General features: G+C 31.5%; 2 protein-coding genes and 1 long non-coding RNA gene across 4 annotated transcripts in view; 2 read left to right on the forward strand and 1 right to left on the reverse strand.

Moving 5' to 3' along the window:
* Positions 1-25,223, forward strand: part of beta'COP (coatomer subunit beta') — a 53,226-nt gene that overhangs the window by 1,036 nt on the left and 26,967 nt on the right. The gene's annotated exons all lie outside the window — the stretch shown is intronic.
* LOC147657884 (uncharacterized) lies at positions 82-11,590 on the forward strand. The gene is made up of 2 exons (XR_015291488.1): positions 82-543; positions 10,628-11,590. It is a non-coding gene; the product is annotated as an uncharacterized LOC147657884 (long non-coding RNA).
* On the reverse strand, positions 4,888-25,172 carry LOC100863295 (aquaporin). Of its 2 annotated transcripts, none has more exons than XM_003694125.4 (5): positions 24,755-25,172; positions 10,648-10,835; positions 10,056-10,199; positions 7,428-7,883; positions 4,888-5,841 (listed from the first exon to the last, which is right to left on the reverse strand). In XM_003694125.4, exons 1-5 carry the CDS (start codon positions 24,777-24,779, stop codon positions 5,836-5,838), a joined length of 819 nt encoding a protein of 272 aa, XP_003694173.1. In that variant the 5' UTR covers positions 24,780-25,172; the 3' UTR covers positions 4,888-5,835. The 2 variants fall into 2 exon arrangements, with proteins under 2 accessions (XP_003694173.1, XP_031772731.1); XM_031916871.2 differs by lacking the exon at positions 24,755-25,172 and adding an exon at positions 13,614-13,824.

Genomic DNA, 25,223 nt, shown 5'->3' on the forward strand with positions numbered 1-25,223 from the left:
TGGACAAAGCATAACCGCAGTACAAACTTTTTCCATGTTCGAAGGGGCAAATAACACAAGCTGTAACTGCGGTAGGTAGAATTCTGAAAGAAATACGAATAAGATTCTATAGGTTGAATTCCTAAAAGCTACGATTCACTCTCCTATAGTTCTCCTCTTGCAAAATACGTTATATCTGCGAGATTCGATATTACGTCACTCGCATTGCATCTTTCGATTATCGAACGAATAGTTTTACAAGCGTGACATTCTTCACGATGGATATGCGACTCAAATGTGAACACATGTTGAATTTGTTTATTGATAAATATATATGATGGATTGAAATTATTCGAAGTGTTACAATACGTATTGTGTACAGAATCGACGATGTTTTATTGCACACTATGGCAAGATTCGTTTACTTGCCAAGACATGTCAACTGATCAATTGTTGAAGGGATCCATGTTACAAAAAAATCATATTTGACTGGATATTTGATTGGATTAAAACAAAGTTTTTCACAGTGATTAAAATGTTCAACGATTTGAAGGAATTTACGAGGTTCGTGATTTTTTTATTAAATTCATGTATAATTGATCAAACTTCGTTTCGATAAGAATCTATTCATGATTTAAAGAGAGATGATTCGTTTTTTGACATATATATTATCATATCTCGCCAAAAATATCTCTAAATAATTTTTTGATAAACATTTTGTTAAAATTTCATTAATTCAAAGTATTTATAATTCAATCAAAATTTTTTTATGAAAATTTAAAAGTTATTAATTGTTCTAATTTTAAATAATAATAAAATTTCTACAAATTATAATTATTTCTTATAAATTTTACAATAGTATAATTCTATAGTTGTAATAATAAATATTTAAATGAAACCAAAGTAATGGCCTTGAAGGAAATTTAATTTTTAAAAAAATCATCTGATGAAACATTAGTAATGATAATAGCTTTTATCTCATTCTATATATGGACCAATTAATGCAAACAAATCACATGTTCAACCTTGATCAAGAATTACAATCTCTTTAGAGTTCATTCACTTTGCTTGTGGTTATTTATATACCAAGTGTTTCCAATGATCATCTTTCATACCAATATAAATCCACAGACATCTGATTAAATTATTAACAGTCATGTTACATGAATATTTTTCAATTTAAATTTAATTGCAAATAATTGATTAGAGTCAACTGTGTTATCTCAATTTTCTCAAAAAAAAAAAAAAATCTGTAAGCAGGGAGAGTCATAATTCAAAATCAAACTTAAATAGATTTCATTCAGCATTTGTTCCATATAAAATTGAGCTAAATTAAAATTGTGAAAATTATTTCAAGCGTCATATAAAATCAAATATTTAATTAAATAAAAATTTTGTATTGAAAATTATATATTTCTCAATCATATAACTAAACATATAATTAAATATTAAATCTAAATATCAAAATTTCAATGCTAATGAAATTTTTTTTTTTTAATTATTATTGAAATTTTATTATTGATATTATTATTGAAATTGTAATTTTATTCTCTTTTATTTTTAATCATTCTTTTTTTTTTTAATATATCATTTTACACAAAATAAATTTATACATGATTATAATTTATACATAATCATTTATACATGCCTGAATTCTATTTAAAATATTTGAAACATGCAATAATATAGAGATAAAAATCGAAATAGTAATTTCAATTTTAAAATTAAAAAAATGTTTAAAAAGATCATTTTCGCTTGATTGTGAAAAGCACATTAAAAAATTTGTAGCGTGAGATTTTTCATTCGTAATTGGGTTCGCATGCTGCATATCGATATTGAACAGCTTCGTTACGCTTTCTAAGCGGATCTATTCGCGAATATTTTTCCAGAAAAATGCTAGATAGATAATCCTACAATGGACAATTACACGTTCTTGTAAGCCCCTTCCCGATTACGAACGTTCGAACGCGTCCCATTCGAATGCCCCTTTATCTCCATTTTCTATTCGCCTTTTGTACTAGTGCGCGATTAATTAGATCAAGATTGATCATCGATTTCGTTCACGTATAATACTTGAAAATCAAGATAATTGGTTCTAGTGATTTCAATTTTTAATAATTTAAATATTTGACTAATTACAAAATAGTTCCATAATTATTTGACTTAACGTGAAGATTACTACAGGAATTTTGAGGTTAGAATTTTTAGAATAAATAACACGAAATTTATATTTATGTTACATTATACATATGTTATATTATATTTATGTGTTATTGAATAATGTAAAAATTGTAAAAAAGAAAACAATTTTGACAAACTATATGTGTAATTATGATGTAATAATTATTAAAGTATATAATAATCGTGTAATACGTGAATGTCTATAAACTTTAACTGTGAACGTAGATAACTGATAATAAAATTTTCTTTACTACAAAAGCTTTCTTAGAACTGAAAGCAGAAAATTCTTTTCGTGGTTGTTTAGACGCAACACAATATCGTAAAATACAGGACACGTCAAAATGATTGACGTTTAAAAATGTCTTGCAAGTTCTTACACGTTTCTGTATTGTATTCCAACGTAGTAATTTAATAATTTGCATATTTGCAATACCAACTAAATATTCATTATCGATTTCATTTCATATACTTCACACAAAAATAATCACTAATAATAATAATAATAATAATAATAATAATAATAATAATAATAATAATAATAATATACGTTTTCTTTTATTTTTAATGATTCGTATCAAAAAAAGAAAAAATATTTTATTTCCATTCCAATTCTATTAGATTGTTATTTATCTTTCAAAAAAGAGATGATTCGATGTTAATATCCAGATCGAAGGCTGAGAGAAATTTAGAGAAGGGAATGTTTGTATACGGCATGCTTGTTCTATTGTTTCCGCATCGGAATGGTAAATTGACACAGCAGGTAACGGAATTACGGGATCGTGCGTACGTTAAGATGACACAATCAAGACTGATAACGTAAAGCAAACGAGGATATTAATAGAAGATGCAAACGTTCCCTCATAACTCGCATACAAAACGGGGTTTCGCTTTTATCTGCCTTTATGGCCATCGTAATTCTCTTTCAACTCTGTACATTGTTGTAAATCTACGACCAAATTCTTTAAATTTATAGTTAAAATTTATACGATCGTTCCTCTTTATCTGAAAATCGAATTATGTCAATTTAAAATTGTTCATTACGCGATAGACGTGACATGTTTATTTGATAATTAATGACAATCAAAAATAGGATGTATTTTTTATTCTACAATAATTCTCAATTTATTTTTTCGCGTTGAATTATCACTTTTCCACTTGCCATTCGCGATACATTTTAAAAAGGTTAAAAAGAATTCAATCATATTTTACCATTTATTCGAAAATTCGCATTGGAATAAAAATTTGAAATATTTAAAAGAATCATTGAAAAAAAAGTGTTATATAAGTGCCGATCGTTTTATTTTCGAATTTTTGGATAAAATTCCTCGATCTATAAATCGAACGGCGAATTGCAGATTGTAAATATTCTATTCTTCAAAATTATTGGAATAAAAATTTAAAGTATCAAAAAAAAAAAATAAAAAATAATTTTAAGAAATAATAGTTATATAAATATCAATTGAAACGTCATTTTTGAATTCTCACATAAAATTTTCGATTTATAGATCGAACGACGAGTTACAAATTATATAAATAAATATTTTGTTCCAAAATTTAATTACACCATTACACCAAAATTTAAGATATTTAAAAAAATTAAAAAAAAAAATAAATAAATGCGAATCGCTTTAAGTCCTTGGATAAAATTTTTCGATCTATAGATCGAAACTATGATTCATCATTTTTTTATTAAACGATACAACGGAAAAAATCGCCGACAAATATTTACTATCGCTACACCGTAATCATTTTCGTCTTAGTCGATCATTATTTTGTCTGCAGACGTGCATGTCGACGAAGAAATCGAAAGAAATAAGAAACGAAAAAGTAGCAAGGCGAGTGCGAGCATTAAAGAACAGATTGAAAGTTGAATTATTAATGGGCAAACTGACGCTCGGCATGTAAATCATATGGAAATATTACTTTGCCACATTTTCCAACACAGAGAAAATATTCTATCATAATTTCTCGTGTTTCCTTCCTAGAGAAACGTATTTGTTTCTTTCTTGAATTTAATTTTCTGGCTCTTGTAACCAGTTATAGCACTCTTGGGAACAATCCATGTACGAATCGTAATCCATGAGTTCAGATATCTAATTAATGTCATTTAATTGTCGTCGTATTTTTATGATAATTGAATAATAAAGGACGATTACTTATTCTATAATTAATTAAAATTTAAAAATTCTTCTGAGTGAAATATAGAGTTTGAAGATAGGATTAATCATTTAAATAAATTGTGAGATTTAAATTATAAAGAGGTTAGGTTAGAATTATTTCTCAAGGATGATGTTGGTTTTACAAAAAAATTAATTAACAAGGTATTGATTTTTGTATTTCGTGTAATGTAACTCGTGATTTTTCATGTTTGTTTTTATTATTAGAGGCTTCCGTCTGAAAAAATCAGTTCTTTATTTTTTCGATATATAAATAGATCATGTGAAATTTATCTCATATACAATTATTGCTTTCATAACGATATGATCGTACTTTTCATTCTTGGATTTTAAATAAATATATAATAAAAAAATAGAAAATTCTTCTCATTCATTGATAAAGAAATCATAGACATAGTTCGATATATATCGCTTCTAAATTTTTATTCAAAATTTCTTAGAAAGAAATCTTTTAGAATTTCTTAGTAATCGTTTTTAACTAAGAGAATGAAAAACAGAAATTTTTTTCGATGTAATATGACAAAGAAAGGGAGAAATTCCAAAGAACACGTGCTTTTGATTCGATTATATTTTTTTTTTCCATCATCAAAAATACATCTATAAAAAAAATATCATAACACTTATATACAACGACAATTATTAGCGAATCGTTAAATCGCTGATAAATTGAAAATACGTAATTGCTGCAGAAACATATCAACAGAGTATTAAAAAAAGAAAAACGACAACAATAACAAAATGCGTGTTTTCAGCAATAATTTAACAAACGCCATTTTGTACATACAGATCACTGAATTATAAAATGGTCGATAACCAATATGGCATCCTTTATGATGCATGCGTACATTACCATTCAAAAGTATTAACTAGAAATTTTTCTACAAAATTTTCGATACTTTATAAATTTTCGATACTGCCAAATTTTTCGACTTATATAATTCAATTATTTAAATATAAACAGTTTTTAATCCTTGTTATTTTTCATTCGTACATCTCAATCAAACTTTGTTTCAGGATATCTATTACAGCGAATAGAGATACATAAAATATAAAAAATAATTAAATAAATCAAATTGGATAACTTTTGACTCGGCACATTCTTAGAAAAAAATTACAAAACGAAGTCTACTAAAAATTTTTTTTTTAAATTAATCGAATATAACTAATAATTTCGAACGGCAGTGTACATAACCTATACATTTTTTTCTAACGATATAATGCAGTCGCTCTTTCGCAGGCAACGAATTACACAGTCTTGCGATCTCGTGAATCGTTCGAGCGCGATACGATCGAAGGAAAAAACGGAGGTGTTCGAGATCCAAGATGGCGGCACATGATGACCCCCCAGGCCCAGGTGATCATGTATCGAGTTTCAAGCTTCCATTCGATCCTTCCGCATCCCTCCATTTAAACACTTAATCTCTTGTACTTTCTCGAATAAAGTGCCGATCGTCTCGTACGCCTGGATGCTCCCGATTGGCCCTCTTCAAATATCGTATCACGGCTAAAACAAAGAAGTAAAATCAGTTTGCCTTTTGATACTATCGATCCATCCATGATAAAATCTTATTTAAATTATACATCATTCTCGTCAAATATCGCTCGAGAAACGATATTGACTGCTCGAAAACGATGTATTTTGAGTATATTATTTATATACAGAGTGTTGGATTACAAGCGTTCGTAGATTGTTGAATATAAATATAGACATTCGAACGAAGGATAGATTTCACGTGTCAAGTGTATAATTTGTATTTAATTATTCTTAGTTCGAAATCTAATCGAAAATTAACTTGTGAATTTTTATTATATCTATCCTGACATCTATCTTCTTGTTTCATCTTATTTTCACAATCAATTTGATCAAACAAGAGACAACATCCTGTCCACAACATAGAAAAACTTATTCTCGCTAAAATCGTTTATGAACAAAATAATAAAAGATTATAAGACAAAGCTTCGATCGATCCCCCTATTCCTCGCAAGTCATTAGACGATCCAATGCAATCTCCATTCCAAAAGTTACTTAGATATAAAGTATTCGTTCCAACGATATCGCGCTAAGAAGTTAAACGACGCGTCGTCGCCCGGAATCCTGAAAGCTTTCCCTTCTTGATCCATGGTTAAGGTTCTTCCCATCGACGGGGTAAACCGAGAACGTTAAATCCCGGCGTGTCGTAAAACCAGTTTCACCAAACTTCCTCGCTCGGCCAACGACGACGATTTATCGCCGACCTTTACGGCCAGCCCTTACAAGATAATCCGCTTCGCCAAAATTCTTGATGCACGATTTTGCATGCCGTTTTACACGATAGAACTTGGCCAGGGAGCCTTCACCTCCGCCTCCTAATTCTCTTTAAACTTTCGTCTCACCCGATCGTTATATCGTAATATGAGAGAATGGCCGACACTTGGCTTCGATAATTTAGAATCTAAGAGGAAGCTAAGGGTTAAGGAGGATATTCCACATCCTGTTTTTATCGACTGAGAAGATTCGAAAATAGTATGAGAGTACAGTAGGAAAGAGTCTTGGAGGAATCTTAAAAAAAATCGATGGATATATCGACCGAGAAGATTCAAAAATCAAGAAGGGTATAACGTGGATATACAAATACGTAGATATATTTAAAAACAACTTGGAAAAATGGATCTCGAAAGGAAATATCCTGCTCTTATCGACCGAGTAGGCTCCAAGAATAACCATAAAGCGAATCGTTACGATTAACTGCAACGTCGGTTCGTTGAAAAAGTAACTAGTTACTTTTCAATTTATTCCTAGCTATTATATAATCGATCCGTTTTTCATATAAACTCGGCATTACAATTATTTCCGATTATTATCACTTTTATTACTTTTTAACAATAAATTATCGAAGTAACTTTTCCTAAAAACGAAGAATGAAAAACAAAATTCCTAGATCCTAGATTCTTGTACAAGATCAAGCAAGAAACTTTCTTATTCGCGCACAAAAATTCCGAAAACGGAAAAAAATGAGAAAAAAGAAAATTTAGAAAATTTCTCCCCGCTCCACTTAAAAAGAAATGGCGAGTTAAGAAAAGATATACCGCACAAGAGGAAGAACCTCGTACCTCGGCCTTCTGGGTGTCCACGCTGTTCAACGCAACAGCCTCTGCGGCAGGCTCCTCCTGCTTCTTCCTCTTCACGCCGAAGATGGTTTTGTACGTGAAGGACGACAGAAGGGCGCCACCGATGGGGCCGAACCAGTAGATCCAGTGATGGGACCACTGATTGTTCCAGAGCGCCGGTGCCAACGACCTGGCCGGGTTCATGCTGCATCCCGTGTACGGGCCGACGGCGAGAGCGAGAGCGGCCACCGTCAATCCGAATCTGATTGGCACCGAGTCCGTGTTTTTCGCGTTCCTGCTGTCCCACACGGCGCACGCGACCAGCATCAGCACGGCGGTGGAAATGCCTTCGAGAAGGAGGCCCTGGATGGCGGACAGCTCGGTGTGCAGATCGGTCACGCAAAACATGTCCGCCTCGTCCGCGCTTTTGCCGGTCAACCGTCCCGCCGGAGTCACCACCTGCAACGCGAGTTCCGCTTTTGGTTTCGTCCTTTCTTTCCTTTTTCACTTCTGTTCTGTTCTGGATTTTAATTTTTTCTTATAGATACACCTCGAAGATTACGTTTCTCACGAGAAACGAAAAATCTAGGAAAGGGTTTTGTGTCGGTTGGCTTCAATGAATTATTTGTTATTTAAACAGGTGCGAAGGGCGTGTTGACTCTTCGAGGCACGGAATTTTAGGGGGAAAAAAAAGCATATATTGCACAGAAATTTTTTTTTATTTAATAAAATTGGTTTGTTTTAATTGATAAAGAAATGAAATGACAAAGGAAACACAAAAATATATTAACAGTTATTATAAGGTTTTTAATTATAGGGTGGGACTTAAACCGTGCCTTAAATATGGGTTCACGAATGATATTTGTTATAGCACATCCTTTCCTGTTCGTGAAATTACTAGCTAGTTTAATTTAAAACTTCTGCTAATTGCCTCTGTAATTTTTCAAGGTGGTACAAAAAGTATCCCATCTTTTTGAGTATCAAAAAGATGGGATACTTTTTACTCTGCCATGCCTCAAAGGGGTTAATCGAAAGATTCGAATTTTCGCGGAAGAAAAGTTGGGATACGATGGAAAACTGCCTTTTCTTGGAAACGGTCGATAGACGCGGTAGGATAGGAAATGACACGTACGTTCCATTCGTATTTGGACGTGTTAACTTGATGGATAAACGTTGTTAATAATATAATTATGGAACGTGTTTGGAGCGTGAAAACAAAGGAAAAGTTGGTTTATTGGAAAATTGAGGGAACTTTATTGATTTATAAATAATTTAAATTTTCTTTATCTCTGTTGTTATTATCATCTTTATCTTTTTGTTTTAAATTCTAGAATCGAATTATATTATCGATCGATTCGTGTAATTTGCCTTTCAAAGAATTCGAATTAAATAATTGGAAGACCCCAATTGGGGGGAATATAATCATCGATTAATCAAAAATTAATATCTCGTTAAGATCGGTTTTCCAGGCGATAAAATTTCATTAAGTTGGTTAATCTATAAGAAAGTTTTAACCACGATTATAACTTGCAGCTAGTTATGATTGATGTATGGCGAACATTCCCAATGGTTTAGGGTTGAAGGTTAATCGAACGAACTATCTAATCTTGTTATTATAATAGTTTAACTTTGAGCTAGTTGAGAATTAACGTGATGGATCAGTTTTATTGATCCGATTACTCGTAATTAGTTCAACTAGGAACGTTGATACAAGCCGTTTCATCTTTATCTCGATTATCTTTCTTTACGTTATTATCTACAATTTTTCGTGCTCAATGCCATAATAATAACAACATTTTTTAAAAAATTTTTTTCCCCCCTATTATATAAGCAAAAAGTTTTCTGCAATTCTAGGATTAATTACTGACAAACATTGCAATTGCAGTGCAAGTTTATCAATTCCATAATATTAGTTTATATTTTTTTGTCCTTTTTTAAAAAAAAGTCCTATAAGCAGAATTACACCATATAAACATTACTTGAATCATAACGAATCAATCTGGATTATTTCTTGTGTTAATACAAGGTGTATACAAGGTGTACAATATATTCGTGGAACAAGTTTGAAAGATCAATTCCAGAGTGCTAAAACAAACACAAAAGGTGATATATAAAAATCGAGGCTTGTTTATTAAGTTGCGAGCAATTTGTATTAGACGAAGCGAGACAGAAATAGAGGAAGCCAGTGGAGTAACAGAGACAGAGCATTTCACTCAAACGCAAATTGCTTAAATCGTTTATAACTTAATAAATAAACCTTATAATATTTATATATTATATCAATTTACCAATTTTTGTTTTACCTTTTAAGATCAATCCTTCAAAGATATCCTTCCACGAATATATTAACACTGTAGATAATACGTTATCGCAGTTACGTAAATATCCGTTCATAACGTTCGTTTCTCCTGAACCAAAGATTAGAGGTCTTGAACCTCGATAAATAAACGTGTAAAATTCCATTCGCATTACGACACTTTTTTATCAAATTAACGTTGACAGTCCTTTATCCGATATCTTTCGTCGTTAACAATTCAACCATTAATATAACAATGATTTGTTCGTGTCGTGATTCGTGATGAATAGAAACAAAAGATAATCAAAGTTGGCAATGTTGCTAATGATACTAACCTTTAACATTCCAAATCCTAAGACTCCACCAACTACTTGAGACAGGAGATACACCAAACCTTCGGGAATAGTCTTCATGCCAAGCACAACCGATCCCACCGTGATGGCAGGGTTAATGTGAGCTAAACTGATGTGGCCAAGAGACTGGAAAAAGGCAAAGAATCGCTTGAGTGGACGTTGCTTCGTTTTTTTGAAACGTTTAATATTTCATTCTTAAGTTATTTAATAGCTATTAACATTTTTTTTAATTTTTTTTTTGTTTTCCTCCTCTTTTATTACACGATCAATAAGCAATTCAAAAAATTCTCTGCCATTCTTCACGATTAATTATCGATAAAAATTGCATTTCGTGGTATTTTGCACTCTTGAAATTAGTTCGTGTATATCTTTTGTCCTTTTTAAAAAAGAAATGACGCATAAAAATTCTGCAAACAAAATTAATTTACATACAAGCATCCTCCGTTTTGAGGTTAAGATCTTTAAAAGTATAAAATTATTATTATTATTCGTAAAACGAATTTGTATTTGAAACTGTTTTATTTTTGACTGGATTGATTAATATTTCTACGTAGGAATCTCAGGTATTACCAACCTGAATCACAATCATCACAGCCAGGCCGAAGGTTAAGGCTATTTGGAAATGAGAAGGAACGACACCAAGGCTTCCAACGCATCCCATACATCCAAGGAACACCAACATGGAAGTGCCAATCATCTCCGCCAGAGCGGTCAGCACGGTATTTTTCAAGGCCCCCTCGCCGTGCATCAATTTCTTAAACCCTGAAACATGAAACGCCATCTAGATGATCTATTTCCTTAGACGTAACTGCAATCGATTTTTCTCTTTTCTTGCTTGGTTGGAGTTAGTGTTTTCAAACCTTTTTTTGAATTCTGCTTCTCTTTTTCTTAATATTTAAATAAAAAGAATTGAACACAAGATTTTTCTCCGTTGTGTTTTTGTTCTGTTGAAATAACGTTTCAGTTTCCAATTCTCTTAAGAAAAATGAAAAAAAAAAAGTAAAAGTTAAACAGCGAGAAGGTTATTTTGATATCCTTGAAGAATATGAAAGCATAATTATATTAAAATAAATTATAAAAATCATTTCCTTTTAAATAATTAACAATCTTTTCGCATGTAAAGTAATATAAGATTAAAAAAGTTAGGTAATTATATAGAATGAAGAGAATGTTAATATTCTTGAAGATATTCTTGAAGAATATGACAATGTAATTGTATTAAAATAAATGGATGCTGAAGTCGTTATTAGATAAATATGATCTCTTTCCGAATCCATATTGAGAATCACTGGATTAGAATATTGATATGTAAATTTATCTGATGTAACGATGAGAAAATGTTTTATTTCAAAATGGTAAATTGCAAGTCTGATTTCATTATGTAACGCGAACACAATATGTAATTTATCTAAGTTATTATTCCGAATGATATATGTAAACGATAATGGAAGAATATTACAATACAAAACGAAATTTATACAGATAATTTCACACTAAATTTTTCAAGTTCAATTAAATATAGGTGGTTTCATTTTTCTCATTCGAATATCAATAACAAAATAAAAAAAAAAAAAAAATCCTTCTTCGCAATGTTTCAAAATTCGGTTGAGTACAGGTGGTTTCATTCGAATGTTAACTTTCAGCAAAATTTCAGAATAAATACAGGCAGTTTCATTTTTCTCTCGTTCGAATATTTTATCTTTCCACTCATAAATTTCACCGCTATAATGCTCGATGCGATAGAGATGTACTCTTTTGTCGTATGAAAATGTTTCTTCCACGCTCGTCAACATGGCAGACATTTTCCACGATGTCGGCGACGTTTATCATGTATAGGAGACACGTCAAACGACCGCTCGTAATAGCGTTCTCGAGACCTGACTCCCGACAGGTGTTGACAAGGACAGACAGACGTTCTCGTCGAGGCTCTCGCCTTTTCTGGACGAAGTAAAACAGCCGTTGGTAGCGGATGAAAAATTAATAAATCTATTTTTCCTCTGTCTATCTCCGGTGCAAGATATTCGACGACTCGAAAATCGTTGAATTATAAATTCTTGGACTTCTCTGGTTATTCTGAGAACGTGATACTTGAGGAGGAAAAGGAAATATATACAGGAAGATATTCGGACGATTTCGTCGTACCATTTTTATCTTACCAATTTATGTACCTTTTCTCTCTCTCTCCTCTCTCTCTCTCTCTCTCTCCAATATAATGTTTTCCTCGTAACTTTTAAATTTCAGTTCGCGTTCGTTCGTGATCGATATCACGAATTTTTTCGAATTTTTTCTCCTTAATATATATTTCGATTTACATTGGATTTTTCCACGTTTGCGTGGAATATACATTTTTTATAGAAGAAAAATAAAACAGGATACGACGTAATTTTGAAACGATAAATGATTCAAAGTTTTCAACGTGGAGAATAGCTTAAAATATTTAAAATTTTAATATTCTAGTACGTGTGAATTTATTATATATAGGTCGGAAAATAATTTCATAACATTAAAATTCAACGGTTAAAAAAAAACGATATATAATATTATATATTATTATTATTATTATTTTAATTCATATATAAAATTTTTATGGAGCGAATATTTTTTCTTCTTTTTTTCCTCTGCCACTGAAAAATATTCGTATTTTCGACCGGTGACACGTTTCTTACGGAAGTGTACACATCTGTTCATTTATCATTCGAACACTGTAAATTCTCAGCCTTCACCAACTTTGTAAATAAAATCGTGAAGAAATAAATTACGAACTGCCGCCGCATTTTCATATCTTTCAATTATACCAAAAAAAAAAAAAAAAAAAAAAAAAAAAAATTCGAAAGAGAAAGAAATTAAATTCCTCGATTTTAAAAAAAATTAATAATCAACCTGCCCTATTATTATTATTATTATTATTATTATTCTTTCAAATTTTTCACAAAAGATTTCAGCTACTATGCTATTGAATTCTGTTTACACGTACATATCTATATGCAAATTATAATGAATTATTTACATAAATTATTTACATAATACACAGCAGTTGGCAACCGATTGTGGAAAGCTTATCGGAAGAGTCACTTCCTCGTCGAATTAAATACAGAATTTAATTACAGAAATTAAATTCCTTACAAAAATTATTCTTTTTTTTAAAAAAGAAAGCGTAATAAAAAAAAAGTGAAAGACACCAAGTGCTAAAATTTCCTCGATTAATCCCATCGATATAAATCGAGCGTACAAGTTCGTTAAAAAGATTGTTCGAAACAGATTATTCGTATTATAACATACTTCAAGGTTAAACCCCGTGGAAAGATAATTTTTGACAAGTTCATATGTGTGTACGGTCAACAACCTGTATAAACAATCGATATCACTATCACACTAATACACGTGCAAACAGATAATTTGTAAAATACATTTTACAAGTAATTTAAAAAAAATTGAAATTGTTAAAAGTTTCTCGAGGGGGAAAAAAAAACACGAGGAAAAATTACAATTGTAACAATATCGAATAATTGTTATCGAATTTAGAGAGGAAGTTCTTCTTACCGCAATTCCAAACCATTTCGTTGCTTTCTAACCAACAGCACCAGTTGGACGTGTACACGGAACCACTTCCACCGATGAAATAAGTGGAAGCGATAACCGTGTTAACTTCACCCACGAAAGACAATGTGCATCGTAGATACACATCGATACAACTCTCTGTTGACAGTTGATTAGCTACACTGCCGCAACGAAAATTGCTCAACCGAATGACGGCCTAGAGTAAATAACACTTTACGCTCGCGCGACAATCGGAATGCAAATATCCTCCCTTCCAATTTTATTCCCCGCTTAGGATCAATATTTTTGAAACGATATATATATACATATATATATATATACACGTCGCCGGGGAGAAACAAATTTTTTCATCCGTTTTAACGAATCATAGATATTTTGAAACGCCCTGTACATCGATATACGTATTCGTTCCTTATTACCATAAAGGAATACGAGGCGAATAATATCGTATCGTTTATAATGCTGGTTATTTTCAACTTCAATTTTTTTCAATAAATCTTTCGTTCGAGTGCGAAGATAAAAAAAAAAAAAAAGGGAAAAAAAAAGAGGATACAAAGACGTCGCTCATGACCAGCTTAGGATCAATATTTTTGAAACGATATATATATATATATATATATATATATATATACACGTCGCCGGGGAGAAACAAATTTTTTCATCCGTTTTAACGAATCATAGATATTTTGAAACGCCCTGTACATCGATATTCGTTCCTTATTACTATAAAGGAATACGAGGCGAATAATATCGTATCGTTTGTAATGCTGGTTATTTTCAACTTCAATTTTTTTCAATAAATCTTTCGTTCGAATGCGAAGATAAGGTAGAAAAAAAAAAGGGGGAAAAAAAAGAGGATACAAAGACGCCGCTCATGACCCGGTTATTGGAAATCATGATGGTGGAAACATAATTCCGCTTGAAATTTCCTGGAATCGGTTGTAAATTCGTTTTACGATCGGCACGCCTGTGGAAAATGTAGAATTTCAATGGCAACCGGCCGTTTTGCACGACGCCACTCAGGAATTACACTCGCGTAACGATAGATCGGGATGAGGATCGATCGTAAATCAGAACGTCACCTTGCCACGCGCAAGGTAGCCGTGTACACCGTGCTCATGGAGATAACGTCGGATGCAGGAGGATCCAAAGTCACGGAGCAAATCACTCGACGCGAGTCCACAAACGTTGTTCCTTCTGTCGTGCGCAATTTCGCAATGCGTTGGAAGTCGAATCGTTGGAATGCGAGATATCGAATGCTTCCGTTGACAGTGTTACAGAACGTTTCAAAATTTGTGGCCCCGATTTAATTTTTTAACGGGAACGGATAACTCTCAGATGCTTCTCGATTTCGAGATTAAGGAATTTCGATTATTGAGAATTCTATGAGTCGGTTGATTACAGAGCGTTTCAAAATTTATGCTTCCAAACGATTTTGAAGGCAAAGATGAATATAAGGTTTTTGAAGGTTTGGAAATTTTTATTAGAAAATTGATTATCGATCGATCATCGAGAATTTTTGATCGTTGATATTACAAGGTGTTTAAAAATTTTATGTTTCTGATTAAATTGAGATAAAAATTGAGACAAAGATGAAATAAAGAATGCTGCAACTTTCACGAACACGTTCCCGGTCATAAAAGCGTCGAATAATTATAAATAATTCTCATAATTATATATAAAACGTTTCAAAATAAAATAAAAACTATAGAGTGAACATCAACAATTAATCAATTAATGATCTTTTCACAAATATTTCCAATCAATACAATAGCATCCAACGATTATAAGCCTGCCAAATGATTCTCGTTAGTATACAGGACGTTTCAAAATAAAAAATTATAGAATACATACGATAATTAATCAATGATCGTTTCACGGACATGATTTCAATCAATATAACAGCATCCAACGATTATAAGCCTGCCAAATGATTCTCGTTAGTATACAGGACGTTTCAAAATAAAAAATTATAGAATACGCGTGACAATTAATCAATGATCGTTTCACAGACACGTTTTCAATCAATATAACAACATCGAACGATTATAAATATGCCAACGACTTTCGTTACTATACAGGACGTTTCAAAATAAAAAATTATAGATACACAGCAACGCGATAGTTAATCAACGATCCTCTCACGCGTTTCTAGTCAACGTTACACCATTGAACGACTTTCGTTACTATTCTATTACTTTTCACTACTACAGGACGTTTCAAAATAAAAAATTAAATAAAATAGACAGCAGCACGACAATTAATCAACGACCTTTTCACAACTACTTGTTTCTAATCGATACAACGGAATCGAGCAATTATAAGTATAACGATATTCGTTGCTATACAGGACGTTTCAAAATAAAAAATTTACAGAATACACACAGAATACGACGATTAATCAGCGATCGTTTCACGATCACGTTTCTTGTCAATATTACACCGTGATCGATCATGAATCGTGTCAACGATTTCCGTTATTATACAGGGCGTTTCGAAATAAAATAAAATTATAAAATAGACAACGCGACGCGACGCGAGTTAATCAACGATCGTTTCGCACAGCCACGTGCGAATTTCGTTTCAATGTTACAGCGTCGAACAAGCTTGTAAAAAAAAAAAAAAAAAAAAAAAGGACGAAACGCGTTTTTTTTCGCGCCGAAAACACGCGGTTACTCGTATTTTCGCTCGCGAATTCGTTCTTTCGACGGTGAATACCCGGAAAGTAATCAGAGTGCACGTTCATCGGAAGAGTGGCCGGTGATTGATGCGGCATCGCTATCGACCCGCCCCGATGAAAATATCCATACCCGTGGAAATTGGATCCATACCCCTCTCCTCGTACTCGTGGATCCTCACGGACCTCGTTATCTACAATTACCCCAAAATTCCTGGCCAACGCCAAAGGGAAACAATTTCATCGTTTCATCGAACGGTGAGATCGATACGATCGAAACGATGATGCGCCCGTCGATCCTCACGATCTTGGTCCCATATCCCGTTGGTTTTATATATATATATATGCATCGATTTCCCGAAAGTAGCCGGGCATGAATATTTAACCAAATTTCAATGTTCGATTAACTCTTTCGCACTAATTAGGATAATTATAGGATATTTATGCAGTCAATCCTGGGCCATAACGTTTAAATACGTTCATTATCGATACAGGATGATTTTTTTGTGATTTACTCGTTGGGCTAATTACAATAATTGCAGATAATATCGGAAATGCCAAATTTTCGTTCCGTTTGTAATTATCGTCAGCTATGAAAGTTGTATAATGAAAAAAGTGTGTAAAAGAGAAAAGGGGGAAAAAAGAGATGACAAGTTTATGGAATTTTGCAGGCGTCGCGGAATATTTATCGCGATGCAAATATTTTATGTGCGCTTTTTAAAGACCATTAAGTCCCTTTCTCGCGTATAACTTGCACAAATTATTTATAGATAGTAGTAGTAATATGATAGATAATAATAATGGAAAAATTAACAAATGACAATTTATCTTTTAAACAAAGTGATCAACTCGACTTGTAAAAACAATTATCTCTTTGCGATCGTCGTTTTTTCTTTTTTTTTTTTTCATATTTAAAAGTAATTAAATTTTAATTAACAACGCCACTTCAACTTTTTATCCCCGCTTGGTTAAAAACTTTTAACATAAATGTACAACGGTTTAAATGGATAAACCATCGAAGTTTAAAATTTTCGATATATCCATAGTTTTTTTTTTCTTTGGCAGTTTTGCTTTTGTGCCGTAAAATCGGATTGATGATCAAATCGTTGAAATCCATTATACGTGAGTAAGGAAGAAAAAAAAAAAATTCTCCTCTTTACAGGAACGGCGGAATAATATTTTCGAAAGGAATAATTGGATTCTGAAGGCAGGCAGACTTGTGCAACGATGCATTCCGCCGTTCGCTTTTACAGCGGCGAACAGGTAATTGCGATCCACTGGATACATCGTAATTGCGTGTAATTTATGCCAGTCGTATTGTTCCACTTGCCCACTAGCGCCACCTCCAATATCTTCTCCTTATCCCGCCATAACTGTTGTTAAACCTAACCTTCTCTTCGCTTCGACTTTCACTTAGTTTCGTGTACGAGATTCTCTCTTCTCGGATTTCTTTGCATCCTCTCGTGCAGAATGTGATCGATGGAAGAAACGACACGAATTGGATTCTATTCGAGAATTTATATATATATATATATATAAAATTCTGTAATATTAATAGAATATAATTAACCTCTCCATTTGGACTTTCATTAATTCTGTGTCAAAAATTAGTCAAGGAAAACATGGATTGATCGATCGATCGATATGGAAGGAAACTTTTATTAACCTTCTTCGAACTTTCACTTCAATCTCATGCGAGAAAAATTTTCAAGATTCCTTCATATTCTTGAGAACACGGATCGATAAAAGTTTTTAACTTGTTTCCACTCGAGTGGGCTTGTTTTATTATATTTAATTACACAGTTGTTAATCTGTATTATCTAATCTCTTTCATTGATTCGATTTGAAAAATCGTCAAGATTCCTCGATACAGTTCTGAAAAACATGATCGATAAGAAAGGAAAGAGCTTATCTTCCATCTTATCGTATCTTTCTCTTGCAAATTATTTAAACTTTTCTCGATAACGATCCCGAACGTACTCGATACTTTTATTCTCGCGTTATTAATTAATAACCAGATTTCACAAGATCCCTGTTTTAAAAAATTAAAATCGTCAATTTCAAAAAGATATCTCTACCGCGAATCGATACAAGGAACAATTTATTTCTCACGCGAGCGGATAAAATAAAATTTCACGATCACACCATATTTCGCCCTTGTTTTCACGTGACACGGTTACAAAGTTACGTGACGTTTCCCATAAATAGAAGATCGAAAAAATATCGAGCGACGAGGCCAAGGGAACCCAGGAAAATCCGATCATAAACTCTCCTCTCTCTCTCTCTCTCTCTCTCTCTCATTGTCTCGAAGCGGAGGAAAGTTTCTACTCGCCAAGTAGCGCGGCTCCTTCAACAATAACAATCGCGGTTACGCGAAGAAGAAGAAGAAGCTCGCAAAGTCTTCTTCTCCGAGGAAAGTAATTAACAGCGGCCACGCCCTCTCGATTATTATTATTATTATTATTAAACCGATAATACTCTTATTTCCATCCTTGGACTCCTCCATCCGAAAGGAACGACTCGAAAATCCACTCGATCCGGATAATTCGGGTCAAGAAAACAGACCTTGACGCGATCCCATTGCCATTGAACAAACGTTTTTCACAGAGACCTGTCCTCGAGCCAAGTGGCGGTGCAGCCAATCCGGACACAGCACAATCGGTTAATTCCGTCCCATCGGCCGGTCCAGAGATTACGTGGCAATTAGTATAATCTGCCTATTAGGGGGGAGGGATGAATAGCGCAGTCGATATACCGTAGATCATCATCGTCGTCGTCGTCGTCGCGTTCGAATTGACTAATGGCTCGTGCCGTTCCCCGATTCGAGTCCGACCTCCTCTTCTCTTCGATATAGAAATTGAATCGTTTCGGGAAAAAAATCGTTTCGATTCGCAACGCGAGGTAATAATAATCTTATGGATAAAAAAATAAGAATCGATTTACGAAATCTGTGGCAAGGACATCGGGGTGAAAATGTTATCGGGTAACCCCCTCCCCCGACCGATAAAGCAATTTCCCTATTTGCTTGAATCGAGAGAGAGAGAGAGAGAGAGAGAGAGAGAGAGAGAGAGTGTGAATAACTTTCGAGATAAAAAGATATTGGACACGTATTATTGGAAGATATGCGTGTAAATAGGAATGTTGGAGGTCGGATTGGCTCCGCTTGTTGTAAGCGTGGAAAAATCCCCGAGGAAAAGAATTGTTGGAGAATTTAATTACAGGGTGTTAAGCGGATAGTCGGATTCATTGATAATCGTATTTTTTTTTTCTTTCCTTTTTTTTTTTTTTTTTTTTTAGAAAAAAACTGATTTATCAGTTGAAACATGAATGATATAATATTTTTATGGGCGATGATCCCTCAGTTTATCAATTATGTCAATTATATCTCGTTCGGATTAATCGAGTTAACTGTATACAAACACAGTTGGACTAATCGGGAAACGAGTTGAATTATATAATTTATGAAATTTTGATATGATTTCATGTGGAATTTGAATTTTAAGCATTAAATACGTTAATAAATTAAAAAAATGTTATGAGAAAATTTCCATCCTCATCTTTAATAAATATTCAATTCGAATAGGAGAAGTCTTATTGCAAAAGAGAACAGGAAAAGATGGAGGCCAAGGTGGCGCTAGTATCGTTATGGCCACCAATTGGAAAATTTTTCTAACCTTATGTCAATTATCAATCGCTATATTCATCCCCTCGGTAAGTTATTTTAAACAAGCTTATCTATCAGCAACTGTGTCATCAAGAATGATAACGTTGCTTCCATAATATTCGATAAATGTGGAAAATAAGTGAATAATCAGGCCCAATCGAGATCGATGTTTAATAATCGATCACATCTTATCTGCGATTTATTTTTACCTAAAATGAAAAAATATTGAAGAAGATATTCTAGATGTTATATGCATTTTCTATGAGCATTCTATACAAAAACAAATCTAACTTAAAATAGAAAATAGAAACTTAAATCTTAAATTATTGTTACTTTGATCATTTCTTAATTGCATTTCTCTTATATTTTTCCCATTTATATCATACAATATTATTACATTAATTATTTATTATTTCCAAAATAATTTTTATATCAATAGAATAAATATCGTAAGTTAACGATAGATATATTTAAATAAAAAAAAATCACTAAAAATATTCACTATACAAATCAATTACAAAGAAAAACAACTGTACATTAAAAATGATTCGATTTAAGATATAACTACATATTGGAAATCCGTAGCTTACATCAAATCGAAAAGCTAATAAAATTAATACCATCTAAAATCATGTAATGATCACGTGTTATTATTAAAGATATCAAATTATTATTAAAGATATCAAAAATTAAAAAATTCAATTTCTTTATTTTTCTACGAATCTTTAGGAATTCCAATCTTCCACGAATCGTATTACTTTCGATAAGTTTTCTTTAAAGAGATAAATGTATATGTATATATTCATTTTATTCGTGATAACTCTGTCGATAAAAAAGGAAATTGGAATTGGATTTTGACTCAACCGAAAATCAAAATAACCTCGGCTCGAATTTAAAACAAAATTAATTTAGACGTATCTTTGACCTCTGAACTGTTAGGATAACCGGGGAGGAACCGGTTTCAGAACGATACCACTTGCTCGATCGTAAAAAGAAAGTATAACGGTCGGTAGAAAATTGTGTGTGCTATGGAGCAACATTGTTACGCAATCAAAAGTTTGATCGCGCGATGCAGCTATGCTATCGAGCCTGCTTGCACTCGGCCACGTGAGCAATTGGCAAATACTCGATTCTGTATACCAAGCGATATTTTATTTTCCCACTTTCTTTTTCCTCTTCTCTTGAATGGTTCGTTTTTTCCTTTTTTCCTTTTTATTTTTCAAGGTATTTATGAGTTACCATCATTCTTGTTAAGAAATTATAAATTTTGCGATCTAATATCAGTTAAAATATATTGTGAAATTTTCTTCTATTTTATCACAAAAAAGATATAATTCTAAAATACTAAACGATCGAAATAAAAACGTAAAATCATATCCGTTTTTAAGTTATACATTAATTCTACTATAAATGAAATTAATATATTATTATTCTACTAAAAATTCTAATCGATATGTGCATAAATTCATTGTAAATAAAAATTTCTTTTGCTTTTTTGTTTTTTCAACTTCAACGATTAAAGAAAAAGCAATAAGAAGAAGCATGTATAATTCAGTTCGATAAATGTTTCTAGTATAAATACATAAAACATTCTTGAAATAAAAATATAATACACGTGCTCGCAAAGATACCTGTTTCTTATGAAAATTTAATTATTCATCGATGAGCAATTTTGATGTGATGTTTTGCTAATGAAATATTTCAAGGTCATGGATTAATAAGAAAATGCAAATCGAATTGAATTCGATCTATTATTTTACGTAATCATATTATTGTATTTTTACGATTAGTTTAATCGGTCTTCGACATCTGTATCAAACGTAATAAAACAGATGCCAATAATTACTACGGTTGATTATGTTAGCTTGATCAGATTTACGACCATAATTGAACATTCAACGACTCGAGTTTGAATAATGTAATTTTGATTATGGAAAAATTATACAACTTTGAATTTAAAAATTTTGAAAAAAAAAAAAAAAAAGAAAAAAGAAGTTGGTTTGTCATGATTTAACATGGTAATCGTAAATTTATTTTTATTATATTTTCAATATTCCAAAAATACTATATTATATTTTTATATATAATTATATTATATTGTTTCGATTATTTTTTTCATATTTTATATCTGAATGCCAATTGTTAGTCATAAAGTAGTCAGAAAATGTGATTATCATGCTTTTCTCGTATGATCACCAATTGTTAAATCAAATATGTATCACTTGTTAACATAAGTGTCAAAGTCTGAATAACGAGTGTACAAATGTGTTTGACTAATCGTGATAAATAAAGTAAAATCAACAAAATTCGATATCGAATAATTTAAAATCGTTGCATTTTCTTGTCATTATAATAATTAATTGTCACGCAAATATAAGAAAACATTAGTCAACATGTGTCTTAAAATTATTCTCAAAATATTCTTTCTTTGAATTCCTTGAAAAAATGAAACTTTATATGTAAACACTGATGTAGAAATATAATATATATATATTTTAATATTTGCAGGATATGAAATAATGATATGAAAACAAAATTGAGAAATACTATATATTAAATATAAAAAAAAATGAAAAATTGTACAATAAAGAAGAAATTGAAAGTTAAAAAGAAAGAAATGTATAGATAAATTTTTCCTAGCATGAAATATTCTAATTTTCAGTTCTCTCTAAAGCAAAACTGAAATAACCTCTAATATTTTATGAAGAACTTAAACATTACATAAAATATTTTGCTAAACTGAGAAAAATTTGTTTCACAAAAATTTGTTTTTAGTTATCATTCAGATAATTGTTATTTATGTAGATATAATTTTTGTATTTTGATTTAGTCAGAAATTATGAAATAAGCTATGGCAAATAGCAAGAATTTCGGATATTACCGCATTCGTGATTGGCATCGATTTTACTAGAAACAGATATATAGATTGTCTTGAAAACTACAAAATGTGTAAAAATAGAACTTTAAAAAGCAAAACAAATTTCGTTTTAAAATAAAATCTTCGTTCTGTCGTAAACTAACAACGTGTTCAATATATACACAAATCGAATCACAAGGTAGTATCGAAAAACAAACATTATTATATTCACGATTATCCATGCTTCGACATTTCACTTCGCAATTTTAATTAAACAATTTATATTCTTCTTCCTTTTTTTCATCAAAATACATCGAATTTTTCTTTGAATCAACTTTCAATTATCTTTTTTAATCAAATTAAAGTTTATCATATATTATGATTTAATATCGAAGTAAGTAAGTCGTATCGACTTCTTTAATTTGTTCATTTTTAAGATTAGAATTTCAATAAGAACACAGAAAACTTATATTTAATATACAATATTTTCAATGCAAATAACAAAATATTTGATCAAAACGAGCGAGTCACTGAATTGATGGCTAACTTAACCAAACCTAACCTACAAAATATAAATTTATTAATCCACCTTGTAAGTTTGTAATTTTTTATTTTTACTCATATTTAGATCAATATTTGAAATATTTTTAACAACAAACTAATAAAAAGAAACTAGATAAGAAAACTTTACGAGATTTTTCGATATCATTTAAGAATCACATTGAATTATTTTTATCCATAGTTTAGTAGAAATTTTACTAATTATATAAATAATAAAAACCAACTATTAACTTATACTCTAATATAAATTGATATAAAAATTGATATTAACCCATTCGAATATATCATGCAATTACGTCAATGAAACACAATCAAATATTCAATCACTGTGCACTAATTAGATATACTATTTACTTGATAATAGATTTACATAACTTTTTTACACAAATCGTAAGAATATTATTAATTCACTGACTTGAAACTAAGAAATCAGAATGACTGATACTTATTGTCCTATGAATTTGCACTTTATGCTCTATCCAAACTAAAAGAATAATCAAAACAAATGGGAATAAAGTGAAATGTATATATATATATATAAAGTACTAGACAAAATTTTGAAATATCTATCCACTTGATAGATTATCGCACAATATTATATATATTTAACATATTGAATGCCATATATAGGTTACATATGGCCCACATTGAACTTTTCATTTAAATCACAGATGTCTCTACCAAATTATATATATAGTATATCAATGATGGTACACATGAAATAAATTGATATTTCTGTGAAAATAAAACTCAATATTTTATAAATGACCTACTTTCTAATATTTTGAGAGATTTCGCTGTGCAAATTGCACACGCTTTCTCCTTATATATAAATCAAAAATTAAAAATTTTAAGAAAACGATCGTTTTAAACTTTTGTTCCTTACTATGAATATCTGTATCTATATTATCAATCTATGAATCACATTCATATTAAATTGTATTAAATTTTGAATGGATCGCAATAATAAACATTATATATTACATATAATTTAATTTATTTAAAAATATTTCAAAAATAATTTAAACTTTTTTATTAATTTTTACAATTTCAAATTCAATTCTAATTAAATTCAAATAATAAAAAATGAAATTTAGATATTCATTATAAATTAAAATTCATTTTATCATATTCAAAATCGATATTACTTTCGTACAATTTAATATTACACATCTAAAAATTCATCGTGTCTTCAACTTAATAGATATTAAAAAATTCTACATTACCTACAAAAATTTGAATTATCATTATAAAATTTGAATTACCATTATAATAACGAATACGTAATTGATACCAACAACAAAGAAAGATTGAAAAACAGTGATTTATTATATGGATACAATTTGATTTTATCCACGACTTACCTGAGCGCAAATTGTTAGAGGACATGATCACCAGAGCTGTATTCACACAATCACTGTATACACCGCGCGCAGCCAGAGATCGAGAGGTGACGATCGAGAGGTGACGATCGAGAATCGATTGAAAGGCACGATGGAGAAGCACAGTGCACTGCACCGTCACTCGTCCGGATTGTTTGTGAACGGGTAGGATCGTACGCACTTTTATCGCCGCGGCACGTGGTCGCCTCGACGAGTTGATTCAGTGGCCAACCTTTCTCACTCCACGTAGCTGCCCCTCCACCATTTCGTTTACTCGCGTGCGCGGTAGCGTCAGCGCGCGCGCATTATCGCGCCGTTTATTTTCGATTGCCAAATAAAGCGAGGTTATTTTTGCCGCGTGCAACAAACTCGAAACTGTAAACAATTTAGATGCATCTGCGAGAAAAAGAAAATCGGTGAAAAAGAAAAGAAATTCGCGGGAATATAGTGG

Source organism: Apis florea, unplaced genomic scaffold (genome assembly GCF_048593485.1).
Source record: "Apis florea isolate Af1SG1 unplaced genomic scaffold, ASM4859348v1 contig_2492_pilon, whole genome shotgun sequence".
Taxonomy (NCBI): Eukaryota; Metazoa; Arthropoda; class Insecta; order Hymenoptera; family Apidae; genus Apis; species Apis florea.